Raw genomic sequence first — 13389 nt, 5'->3', positions numbered from 1 at the left:
TTGTATTACTTTGGGATCCTGTGTCTGTGTGAACATCATGGACTGTACGCACACAAACCTGGATAGTACAGCCTACTATGCACTTGGGCTGTGTAGGGTATACCGTCATTATGTCTATATGACTGCACAGGAGCGTGTGTGCAGGTTGGATGCACACATGCTTGTATTACTTTGGGATCCTGAGCGTCCACAGATTTTCCTGGGATCAATCCATATGGATCCTGAGGGAATGTGGAACGGTAGTATCAACAGTACATACTAGGAGATGACGTTTTGAGAGAGTGTCTTACTAGACAGCCTAGGCTGGCCTTGAACTCATGAACCTCTGCTTCAGTGCTGGAATTACAGATTTGTGTTGACATGCCTAGTTTAGCATTTATGTAACTGTGCATGATAGAAAAGCCTACATATAGACGTTGTGGTGTTACATTTTAACAGAGACGGATAGATTGTGTTCTAGTTTGTAAGATGAAGATAGAGGTGAGACATAGTATATGAGATATTAATTCTTACTAGTTACTGGGCCTTAGAGACTCTGGTCTCAGGGATATTCCAGGTCTTCCTTTGGGGATGTTTATCACACACTGACGTGACCACTTAAGTAAGGTCACAGTCAGGGAGGAACATTTGCAATATGTCAGGCTTATTTCTGCAGGCTTTGCTCATTTAAGCTGACTGGCATGTTTACTGTCCCTGGCTGCCTCTGCTTGGAGTTCACCTTTTGTGCATAGAGTTGCCGAAATAAAGACAATGCTACTGCTCTCACTATAGTTCTAAATAGTTGTTTGGTGTTTGCTAGTTGTGTAGTAGTACCATACGCTATCTAGAGAGCCCAGGACTCACCAGGTGGCTCTTGCCCAACAGATGTAACCTCCTGCCCATACTTAGGGAAAGGATTTGGGGCTTTAAGGGAGGTGCCATTTCCAGGTGGGCTATAGAACGGGGCTCATGAAGTTCCCAGGGAGCTTGCATTAATGAAACTCTATAGATTCTAGAGATTTCATGATTCCCACCAAAGCCTTTTCTTATTTTAGGCTTATATATAGGCTTCCACATGGCATTTTCTAAAATAGTGCTTTATAGTTATGTGAAATCCATGCATGCATTTCCTTTTTATAGAATGAGAACATTACAGATAGAGCTCCATGTCTTTTGACTACCATCCTTAGTCTCTGCCCCCTGCCCCCTGTTCTTACCTCCCTGCCCCCTGTCCCTTGCCCCTTGGCCCCCTGTTTCCTTGAGCCCTGCCCCTGCGCCCTGCTCCTCTGCTCTTTGGCCCCTGCTCTCCCCCCCCCCCTGCTCCCTGCCTCCCTGCTCCCTTGTCCTGTCTCCTTGCTTCCTGTCCCCTGACCCCCTGTCCCCTGCCCCTGCTCCCTTGCCCTCTGCCCTGCTCCTTGCTCCTCTGCAGAACTGCTTCTGAAAAGTTCTATGTTCCATAGTTTCTTTGTGTCTCTCCCTCTCTTCCCCACTCCTCCCAGCTGATTTTTTTCTCTCAGTAAACCCTTGTGATAATATTCATGTTAGTTATCCTCAGTGAAGCTCCTCAGTATCCTCGCTCCTATTTCTCAAACTTTGCATAGTGTGAATTTATTATTGCTTTTATAATGAATAAAGGCCAGAAATTAGCTCCAGTCATGGAGATGCCCATTGCCCTGCTGAGGGGACATATGGTAAGGTCAGGTACAGACAAATGAATATAGTTGAATCAAGGACAGGAAGGGACAGGACTAGCCCCAGGGGACAGAGTTTTGGTAATTATAGGCACATGCTTGGTCTAAGGTAGAGTTAAACACTGTGTAATTGACTAGTTTTGTTGTAACAGTGTCCTCTGTCTCCTGCCGGCCAGATGTTAAAGTAGCAGACTGAGTTTGTATGTGTATATGTGTGCATTGTGGTGTGTGTGTGTGTATGTGTGTGTGCGTATGTGTGTGTGTGTGTGTATGTGTGTGTGTGTGTTTCTCTTTCTGTGTGTGAATGTGTGTTCCTCTTTTAGATCACTATAGTTCTAAATAGTTGGTGTGTGCTAGTTGCGTAGTAGTACCATACGCTATCTAGAGAGCCCAGGACTCACCAGGTTGCTCTTGCCCAACAGATGTAACCTCCTGCCCATACTTAGGGAAAGGATTTGGGGCTTTAAGGGAGGTGCTGTTTCCAGGTGGGCTATAGAACGGGGCTCATGAAGTTCCCAGGGAGCAGGCGTGTGGGTGTAGGGCTGTTACTGGCTGGTAGCTGAGAACAGAAGTGATCTAAACTTAAAATTGAACTGGGTGCGTTGTCTCCACATAGGGTGAGTATCGGGTGGTCATTCCCATTTCCTCTGAGCCTCTGATGCCCATCTTTAGAAGGGGAGATGATGCCCTTCCTTCTTGGGAACATTATGAGGATTTGGTGATAGGGATCAATTGTGCTGTGATCAGGATTTCTCCTGCCTGGCTGCCCGTTTTCCTTTAAGTGCTATATGGTTCTCAGGCCTGCTTGATTTCACTCACCGTTGTGAGATACTGTCAGGTGTCTTGACTCTCTGGATCTCTAACCCGTTTCGTTGGCCTTTAGATGCAGAATAGCGAGAGCCATCCTCTGCGGCAGTTCCATTTCACCTCCTGGCCTGACCACGGTGTTCCTGACACCACTGACCTGCTCATCAACTTTCGGTACCTGGTCCGGGATTACATGAAGCAGATACCCCCTGAGTCACCAATCCTGGTGCATTGCAGGTATGCACAGTTGGGAGTGTATGCATGTGTGACAACTTAAAATGTATACATTTATGAACACCCCCCCCCCCCACCACCAAAGCAATGCCCAAGAGAAAATGCAATAGTCAGTTGGAAATTCAAGAGGGGACTGTGGTCTTAGTCCCTGAGACTGTAGAAAGGGGTTGGTGAGCTATATAGCCCATGGGCCAGACAGGGTCTGCTTGTTGTTATATATAAAACCTCACTGGAACCCAGCCACGCCCACTGGCTTACTCATTTGCATTGCTTTTATACTGCAGTGGTGTAATGTGCTCAGCTGAGGGTATTGGCCATCTGGTCATTTACAGAAAGGGTATGTCTGTGCCTACAATAAAACAGAAAGAATTTAGCATTAAAGGCAAAAGAATTAATTAGAGCAGAGGCCTCAAAAAAGATACAACTTTGTGTCCTAGGCTACAGGACCATTTGATTGGCATGGGGTGTGAGGAGGTTAGCAGTATGTTTAGTCTGTGACTTTTAACTCGCTTGAAGCTGAAGTTGAGGAGCGATGTGTTCGCCTCAGTGATAATGAAGATATGGGTACCAGTGGAGGACTGGGAGACCTGTGGAGAGGCAACTGATGGTGATGTGCTAATTTCTCTGTCTTCTAGTGCTGGGGTTGGAAGGACGGGCACTTTCATCGCCATCGATCGCCTGATCTATCAGATAGAGAATGAGAACACCGTGGATGTGTATGGGATTGTCTATGATCTTCGGATGCACAGGCCTCTGATGGTGCAGACAGAGGTGAGGCCAGATCTGTGTTTGACACTTTACCATTCCCACCTGTCTGTAAAAGGTCACATGGAATCACATGCTGGACTCTTCTAGAGCTTTCTTGCTCTTGACTGTGGATTTCAGTTGTCATTAAATTACCTGATGCAATAGTACCAATAGGATGACACATGAAGATAGTGGCAGGAGTCTTTGTCTTAATGCATCTGATTTTTAAAGCAGTCTTCTTTAAAATAAAGAGATTATTTATTTTTATTTTGTGCATATGGGTGTTTTTGCCTGCATGCATGTCTTTGTATTACATGCATTCGGTGCCCACAGAGGCCAGAAAAAGACATTGAATCCCCTGGAAGTGGAGCTAGAGGTAGTTGTGAGCCACCATGTACATAGTGGGAATCACACCAAGATTCTCTGTAAGACCTCTGCAGTGGTCTCAACCGCTGAGCTGTCTCCCGGCCCTCAGACTTGTCTTTTTAAGACTCTTGGTTTTGTTCCTAGATTTTAAATTTATAAAATTAGGTTTTAAATTTAATACATTTATTGTTTATTAAAAACTTATAGGTAGTTTGGTCTTCATTTCTGAGAGGATCTGACTTAAGCTAACAGAGCACTTCTCAAAAATAGCACATTGCCACTGAAGCAGAAATGTAATTCATGCGTACACAGCCTTGAAGATGTTACAGTGGTCATCAGAGCTATACAAAAAAGACTGAGCAGAAAATGTGTGCTCAGTATGCACTGTGATGTATGTAAAGATGTTGGAGTTGCCTTATCTGAAGCATTTCCATGGTTTGTTGATCGGCTGTTTAGTCCTGCTGCTCTGTGGCAAATACTTTAACCACTGATCCGCCTCTCCAGCCTCCTGATCATTTTTTCGTATTTCAAAAATAATATATTAAAAATGAACACTATAGAACTGTCCAGAATGTATTCTTCCCGCTAACCCTACTTCCTAGACGCTAGGACCTAGAGGAAGGGCTTCGTTACCTTTAGCTTGTGTAGTACTTTGGATCCCCCACCCCCCAGGCCGATGTGTTTGAATATTTGGTCACCAGACAGTGGCGTTGCTTTGAAAGGTCATGGAATCTTCAGGGAGCAGAGCCTTGCTGGAGGAAGTCGATCACTACCTGGTGGGCCTTAAGATTTCATACCTGGGTTCCACTTCCTGTCTGCCCTCTGCTCTCTGCCTCCTCTCTGACCAGCTGCCCAAGGCTCCTGCCACCATCCCTTTTCAGCCATGGTGGGCTGTATCTCCTCTGCTGTGAGTCAAAAGAAGTTCCTTCTTGTCAGGTTTGGTTACAGCAGCCAGAGATTGAACTGGCACAGCAGGTGGCGCTATAGAATATTTTTGAATATGCGCATGCATACATCTGTGGTCTCCTTTGAAAAGACTGGATGCTCTTGTTTATGAGGTTTTCTTTTACAGCACCTAGCCTCCCCCCCCCCTTTTTTTTTTTCCTGCCACAGCATATACTTCCTCTATTTAAACAGTGACCTGCAGATTCTGATAGATACACTTGTATTAGTTACTTTTTTTGTTGTTGTTTTGTTTTTTTGTTTTTTTGAGACAGGGTTTCTCTGTATAGCCCTGGCTGTCCTGGAACTCACTCTGTAGACCAGGCTGGCCTCGAACTCAGAAATCCGCCTGCCTCTGCCTCCCGAGTGCTGGGATTAAAGGCGTGCGCCACCGCCACCCGGCATTAGTTACTTTTTTGAAAACAATAATTGTGTGTAAGTTTATTTTGCCTCATGGTTTGGGGTACAGTCTGTCGCGGCAAGCCACTGTGGTATAACTGTGGGAGCAGTAGGATGTCTCTGGTCACATTCTGCCTGCAGTAAGGCAGGAGAGAGATGACTGTTCGTACGCAACCCCCTTCATTTCTCACTTGCTGCAAACCTCCGCCCCACATTCAGAATGTGTCGTCTGTCCCTCATCAGGTGACCCTCTCCTCTAATGACCTCCTAGTCACACGGAGGAGTGTCTTCTAGGTGACTCTCAATTTCATCCAGCTAACAGTTAAGATTAGTCTTCACGCTACCCCGAAGAGGGGTCTACACTCAGGTCCAGCTGATACCCTTTAACCCTTCTCCTCTTTAGAGAATCCTTCCGGTTTACTCTCACTCCACACGGATTCCTTAACTTTCACTGTCCTACGGTGTTGTGACCGGCCAGCGGCTCACATGTCTGGGTTCTAGTCTGAGAGGCATCTTGGAACCTGGAAGAGAAGAGGGGGCTAGGCGACGCGAGAGAGACGGAGCTAAGACAAGATTGTGATCAAAGCTCAATTTTACTATTCAGTGCACCGGGTTATGAAGAAGGGGGAAGGGGCTAATTCTTGCCAAATCATCCTGGAGTAAAGTTGCAGGTGACCACGTGTTTGACTCCAGAACAGCAAAGCGGCAGGGAGGGCAGTGGGAGTGGCAGAACCATAGGGCGGCAAGCTCCGCCCTGATGCTATCTTCTTGCTAACAGTGCAACCTGAGCTGAGGGGGGTGGGGGTGGGGGGAGATTACGGTATTTATGCTTTATTTCCTCTGCATCTTCATTTCACCCTCCATAAGGTTTTGATGTTTCCTTGATATGAAAAGTGAGGGTGCCCCCTCTGGTTAAGCATCACTGGTAAGGAAGGCTGTGTTATGTGGTTTTGAATGCCATTAGGTTGTTTATAGATCACGGATGTGTTAATTTGGACATGTTTGCTGCTGGACAGATGGGATCATGGTGAGTTTTCGTTTAAGAATCATCTTGTGTGCTCACTCCTGGGGCTGGTGCTTATTCTTCTCTCTCATTTCCTTTCCCACCAGGACCAGTATGTTTTCCTCAATCAGTGTGTTTTGGATATTATCAGAGCCCAGAAAGACTCAAAAGTTGATCTCATCTATCAGAACACAACCGCAATGACAATCTATGAAAACCTCGAGCCAGTGAGCATGTTTGGAAAGACTAATGGTTACATCGCCTAGTTCCAAAGCAAACCCTTTCTGAAGCTAACCGGACCGTCACACCCACAGTGAAGGAGAGCGCCCTGACGGGACATGTTTTATATGTCTCCTTTCTCAGTTCTTTGTTCTGTTCTGTTAGAACTACTTGGAGGGCATGGGGCTGTGCGTGCAAAAGCATGGCAGATAGGCAGTGGGGTGTCAGGGGCTGTGGACGGGTGGTGTGGAAATCAGCTGCCTTCCTGATCACCAATGGGATGGGTTCACTTTTTGTTTTTTTCCTTGAGAATTGTGGAAAACCAGGAAAAGTGAGCTATGTTTTTGTTTCCCAAACTGGTTTGTTCTTCTCTTTTCTCCCCGTCTCCCCCCCCCCTCTCTCCCCCCTACCTCTCTGTATTTTTTTTTTTTAAGACTTTTATATGATTCACATGCTAAAGCCAGGATTATGTTGGGTTGAATATATTTTAAGTATCAGAGGTCTATTTTTACCTACTGTATCTTGGAATCTAGCCGATGGAAATGCGTGACTGTGGGTGTTTCTCACGCAGGGAGGGGCACACGGCGCCTCTTCTGCGTGGGTTTCTATTTGAACATGTGCCTTTTCTGAATTATGCTTCCACAGGCAAAACTCAGTAGATGTCTCTATTTTTATATTGAATCTCAGAATTGGAATATACAGACTATTTAAGCAGTAGCTTAGCATCAGGGAGTCGCCTCCCCAGTAACATTCCGGTTCCCATTCAATTAGAGGAGGCTCTCTCTGCGGCCCACCCTTGACACACGTTTGTGCCCCACGGTCCCCTTCCCTTTCTTTCTTTTCCCCTCCCAGTTTTCGCCAAAGACTTCTGTTGGTGAGATTTTCATCCCATTGGTTGGGTGAGAATAGAAATTTAAACCATCACCATGAGACTCTCTGTGGGTGGGGTGGGGAGGAAGAGAGGAATCAACATACCATGGTGTGCACCCCTTCTCATCCCGTCTCCTCCTTTCTCTCATTTCTGTCTTTGGTAAGAAGGATTATTTAAAGGTGCAATATGTGACATAGTGGTTCACGATGCTCTGGGTTCTTAGTAATGTTTTACTCAGGTTGTCATTTTATGTATGTGTGTGTGTCTGTGTGTCTGTGTGTGTCTGTGTGTGTTTTATAGCGTGGTGATCTGTGAACATTTCAGTGTGAACTCAGATTAACCCCTTTCCCCCTCGAAGTCCACTGGCTTTAGTCTATCTGCAGTGACACACATCAGTATCTACTGTATATATAAATACTAAACTCTTACACCAGTCATTCCTATGAATTGAGGTGTACAAAGTTTGATTTGTATCAAAGATGTAATTATTATTTTTAAAACCTCTTTTCACTACACTGCTGCTGTAATTACTTTGAATTTTTAAAGAAAAAAATGTAGTTTTTTTTTTTTTTTTTGCTTCAGGTGTGTATTCACCAAGAATTTCAGAATTTATGTGGTTTTATTTTATTGGTACATAATCTGTAAACTTCTCAAGGCATTAACATGACAAGATTTGCGTCTTTTATTTTATCTTGTGGCTCAGGTTATATTTGAAGAAGTTTCAAGTTTATCTTCTAGTAGGCAATGAAGTCTATACAAGGTCTTATGAAGGAATCGCCAGGTCCCTGGACTTCTGTGGCTGTTTTCCACAGTAATAACACATCCTGCTGTATGTTTGGGACAATGGTATCCTGTTGAAGATGAGGGTGGGTCTTCTCCAAGGACCTGGCCACTGTGGGCCCCGGAACTGCCTTCTGATGTTCTGCCTTCTCTGTTCCTCGTGTCACCAGCACTTTGATGGCTGACTGGACCTGATCATGAGTATTTGTAGGGTTAGAGAGGGTGACCCATGATTGAAAGTCCCCTGCTGTGTCTCAGCGCTGTATCGCTGTGGTGTGTAACCCCCACCCCCTTTTCCTTTGCGGTACTGAAAGGATTGAAAGAAGAGGGTCATGGCATTGTCATGCTTTGGGGGAGAATTTTACTTCTCACATGGAAACTGCACTTTTTTTTTTTTGGCTAAATCCTTTGCATTTTGATGTTCATTTAGTGTCCAGCCCTACAGAGAATGGGCTGGCCCGGGTAGCTTGGGCCCCTTGACTCAACTTCACTGGGGAACTTGATGCTGCAGTTGTGAATCAGGGAAGCCATGCTGTCTCCAGGTGTGGAGTGAAGCTGAACTTGGGCTCATTATTTCCAAATGCCCTGTCAGGTCTGTCTAGGATGTGCTGACTTTGGGGTGCTATACAAAGGGGCCTGTCCTGGCAATAGTTCTGTGCACCACTTATCTGCCTCCTCAGTTTGTTAGGAACCATTGTAGTGGGTGGTGAGGGGTCCAATCCCATGCAGCGCCTATGCTCTGCCTCGACTGCCAGAAAGCATGAGGAAAGGACTTGCCCCTAAAGTACTCCTGTAGAAGATTAGAGTCCCTTAAAAAAATCAAAGCAACATAATCACAATCACACCGTATAAAATTGCAAAATACAGAACTGTCTCCACTTCTTCCCGTGTGGGTCTGCAAAGTCTTTAGGCCTCAGCCCCAGCAAGCCATTCCAGTCCCAGGAGGAAGGCTAGTGGCAGAGAGGTCTGGAGTTCCAAATGGGCAGGTCACAAGAAGGTCACCGCGCCATTCCACATCCAGAGGAGGACTGTGTGGTGGAGTTTGCATAGCACAGCCATTGGAAAGGGAAGATTAATGGCAGAGACTAGGGTTGGCCAGAGGCAAGGCAGAAGGTCCTTCTTACTGTTTGCCCCAAGCCCTCAGTGGAACTGTGAACAAAAGTTGGAAGAGCCTGGTGAAATTCGAATGATGGAGTTCCCCCCCTAAGACACCGAGAAAAGCATCCAGGGTGAGACTTGCTGTCAGTGAAAGGGCTACAGACTGGTGGTCAACTGCTTTGGAGGACTTGAGCCATTGACTGGTGTCTTCTAAGGAGAAAAAGGCTTTTCAACCAGAGCTGAATCTCGCAACGATTGGCACCAGTGGGACATTTGGTGTCCATTCTCTGAGGCCACTTTGTGATCTCCAGCCAGACTTTGGCACAATGGACCTGCTGGCTTTGTGCTTTGTGAAGTTGGAGGCTCTGGGGGGTGGGGGTGGGAGTGGGGAGGAAGCAGGGAAGGGTCAACTATGCAGCTGGTTCATTCATACTTGTTTTCTGGGATGGAGAAGCCTGGAATCCCCCCGCCCCCCCAGAAATGCTTGATTGTGCTTGTTGAACTAAACAAGCCTGGTGACTGAAGTTAATTCACCTCAAAACAGAGTTGGAATTCTGCATTTTTCAGATTGCTGCGTAGCAACTGTGTGTTTAACAACTGTGGCTTTTTCTCCCTGGGGCACAGAATAGAAGTGTTGATGTGGACTCTAAACTGTACTTTTCTTGTAACTATTTTGGAATGATGCACATTTCTAATGTCTGTTATACTTGTACAGACTATTGCTGTTGGTTGCTTTTTTTTTTTTTAAAGGAAAAAAATGGCCTGAAAAACGTTTTTTTAAAGACTTACAAATACCAAATATAAAAATATGTCAACACATTATGTCTTCGATTGATTCATTTCTCTCTGTCTCTGTCTCTCTCTCACTCTTTCTCCCTCTTCTACCTCTCTCTCCCCCTCTTCCCCCTTATTTTACATCTATACCACTTACCATGTATTTCACTGGTTTATTTTATTTGACCAGGGAATCCCTAGTAAGATCATGTTTCCACTGGAGTTTTCTATATTGCTTTCTATGGTTACTGTTTCAGATACCACAGACTGGGTGGTTTAAGCCAGAAAAATTCTATTTTTATAATCTGGAAGCTGGAGATCCGAGATCAAGGGCTTACCGGGACTCCCTCCTGGTATGGCCTCTCCCTGTCCACATATGGCGTTTCCTTTATACAAGTCTGAGGATCCTAGCGATACTGGTTATGGCCTTATGCGCAGCATCTCATTTTACCTTATTTGCTACTGAGATCCCTTCACCAAGTAGAGTCACGTTCTGAGATATGAGAGGTTTATACTTCAGGACGTGGCTGTGTGGGTGCCTGGGGCTCATTGTGTGTTTCTTAGTTTGGTAGCGAGATAAGCTCACCTTAGAAAGCCCCCAGAATTTTTAGGGGGTCTTCTGTTGATGTTTCTAGGGAATCTCAAAATTGTTGGGATACTGTGACAATCTGATAGATCAGTGGTTCTCAACCTTCCTAGGGCTGTAACCCATTAATACAGTTCCTCATGCTGTGGTGACTCCCTCAAACATAAAGTTATTCTTGCTGCTACTTCGTAACTTTAATTTTACTGCAGTTATGAATCCATGTTTTCTGATGGTCTTAGGTGAGTCCTGCAGAGGGTCATTTGACCCTCCAAGGGGGTCCTAACCCATCGGCTGAGAACCACTGTGGTAATTCTTTAATTTCATCTTTTGTGTCTCCCGATACAAAGTGGTTTTGGGGGTTAAGATAGGGCCTCATGTAATCCAAGCTTCTAATCCTCTCGCCTCCACTTTCTGAGTTCTGGGAATAAGCATGCGCTGTCATTCCCCNCACCTTTTTTTTTTTTTTTGAGTTATTTAATGGGAAATAAAACTTCAGTGTAATTTCTTTTAGTATGTCCAAGTTGACTGACTCAAGGGCCATTGTTGTTTATCACTTTTCTGATTAGGCAAAAAGCACAAACCTGGGGACAGCTGATAATGTAGTTACCCAACAGGTTTGTTCTGTCTAAAGGCAGAAAGTGTGTTCCTGTTGATGTACTGGACATACGTGGTATGAGAATATAGCAGCCCAGACATGGAACAGTCAGGGCTTTTCTAACCTTTTCCTTGTGGTCAGCATTAGTTGGCAGAGAGCTGAAGTTTGTCACAAGAGAGAGGACCACGGACATGTTGCAAGACTTGAGTCTGCTCAGAAAGGCATGGGTTGACATCTTGCTAAAGCCAAACCAGTTTAGGATGAAGCTTCTGGTTGGGAGCCCTCCCCTGTGGGTTTGGTCCCTGATACACCAGGCCATCACATCTTCTCTCCTGCCTATGACCCTGGAACTCATCGAAGAGTCATTTTGGTGTGTTAGTTACATTTCTCGGTGTCCTGACAAAAGGATCAGACTAGAAGCAACTTGAACAGAGGAACAGTTTGAGGGATTAAAGTTCATCACAGCAATGGGAGAGGCTGCTGGGTATATTGCATCTGCTGTCTGGAAGTCAAGCATGAGTAGGAAGTAGGGCCAGTTTATGGGCCTTCCGTTGCACTTCCTCCGTGTAGCCTTACTACACGGAGCCATCACCTGGGGACCACGTGTTCAAACACACAAGCTATGGGAGACATTTTGTATTCAAGCTACAATATTCAGTAAGAAAAAAAAAGATCAGAAAAAAAAGACACATATGAGTGCCATTCGAATTCGATGTGTTAATATTCTGAGATGCTTCATGCATTGCCTAGGGCGCAGTGGTGGCTATTCAACCACAGTTTTATGTCTGTTATGCTGGCAGTGAGTTGTACATATGTGGACAAACCAGACATCTCTGCCTGTGTGCAATTCGAGGACCTAGGGAAGAGTCAGGGGAATTAACATGTATATACCGATACACTGTGGCCAGAACAAGTCAGCTTTGTAGTATCAATGGGTCAGAAAGGGTTGAAGAGAAGGAAGAAGAAATGGTGTATGCGGAGACGATTTGGCAATTGTGTAGTTGGGAGACTAAGCTTCTTGAGGATTAGTTGGAAGCAAGGCTTAGTCAGCCATGGCAAGGAGGTGGGGCGTTGGTCTGTGAGCAGTAGAAGCCATCAGTTTCACACTGGATGGTGGCATGGTTGGGCCAGTCACAGAGTAGACAGTTACAGAGGGAGACTGTCTTGGTGGATTCAGCAATGGTTTAGGAAATAAATAATGGGGACTTGTCAAGTGGTGTGATGTGTACATGCATGTACATTAAAAGTATCAGGAGTGGGGACTTTTGGGAGGTGATTCTGTTGGGATGGTAGAGTTACATAGCAGGTTGTCCGAGACCATTTTTTTTTTTAAAAGAAATCCAGTTAACAGCATTTATGGAAGAAAACGGCAACATATTTTAAAATGTGTTGGTCTTTCTTTACAGAGTTCCTTGAATGTGACTATGTTGCTTCATCCACAGCTGAACAATTTTGGATGTTGTGTTCTAGGTCCTGGCTGTTGCTGGTCTGCTAGGATCCAGGGCCTTGTTGACATCTGGGAAGATGTAAGTAGGGAGAACAGATGTTTAGTTTCCCTAGCAGAAGTAATCGCAGCTCTCATATTCCTTCTGGGTTCACAGGTCCTTTTAGGGCTGACTTTATATCTCTTAGGCCTCTTGGAGAACAGGAGATCAAGACTTTTATGGTAGCTGTCAACCAGGAAAACTTCCTTATGGTAGGTAGCATGTAAATTGTCCCGCTGAAAGCCGCAGTTTTAGATGTGGCCACTAGATGGAGCCAGAGCACTGGTATAAAGGAGCACCAGGGCTGTGTAAGGCAAAAGAGGACCCAGAAAAAGAAACTTGTTCACTCCTGAGAAATCTGCAAGTCAACAAGCCAAGGAAGTGCCTTTGCATGCATTTGGTAGACTTTCTAACCCCACTTATTACATAGTATGTTCATGGCAAAAAAAAAAAAAAAAAAAGGAAAACAAAATCAAAAAATATCTTAGAACATTGATTTTATTATAGTATTCATTCACACCCCAAGAGTCCCCTCCTACAACTTGATACAATTATTTGTGACCTTCAGAATGGTGATGGTGTCTCAAGTATAGGATCAGGTCATAAAACTGCCGCCTAGAGGGCCTGGGTCTGTGGTCCTGTGGCATCTGGGCTCCGTGCTAATGTCTGTGATCTGTGTTACCACCAAAGGCCATGTGGATGTCAGTGGTCTAGGATGCCTCCAAGAGCCTTGCCTGAGTCTGTCGTTCTACTACAGCCGGGGGCTATGTGTGTGGTCTGTGCTGTTGCCAGATACTGTGTGGAGGCCTTGATC

General features: G+C 45.2%; 1 protein-coding gene across 4 annotated transcripts in view; it reads left to right on the top strand.

Moving 5' to 3' along the window:
• The window catches only part of Ptprj (protein tyrosine phosphatase receptor type J), a 146257-nt gene extending 139367 nt beyond the window's left edge, over positions 1-6890 (top strand). For all 4 annotated transcript variants that reach the window (XM_029472508.1, XM_029472499.1, XM_029472513.1 and 1 more), the window contains exons 22-24: positions 2554-2714; positions 3347-3482; positions 6276-6890. In XM_029472508.1, the coding sequence (XP_029328368.1) occupies positions 2554-2714; positions 3347-3482; positions 6276-6434 (456 nt within the window). In that variant the 3' untranslated portion in view covers positions 6435-6890. The remainder of the gene's footprint in view (positions 1-2553; positions 2715-3346; positions 3483-6275) is intronic.
• The last annotated feature ends 6499 nt before the right edge of the window (positions 6891-13389 follow it).

This window comes from Mus caroli, chromosome 2, assembly GCF_900094665.2.
Source record: "Mus caroli chromosome 2, CAROLI_EIJ_v1.1, whole genome shotgun sequence".
In the NCBI taxonomy this organism is placed as follows: Eukaryota; Metazoa; Chordata; class Mammalia; order Rodentia; family Muridae; genus Mus; species Mus caroli.
Note: the sequence above shows the minus strand (reverse complement) of the source record. Positions and strands in the feature narration are given on the sequence as shown.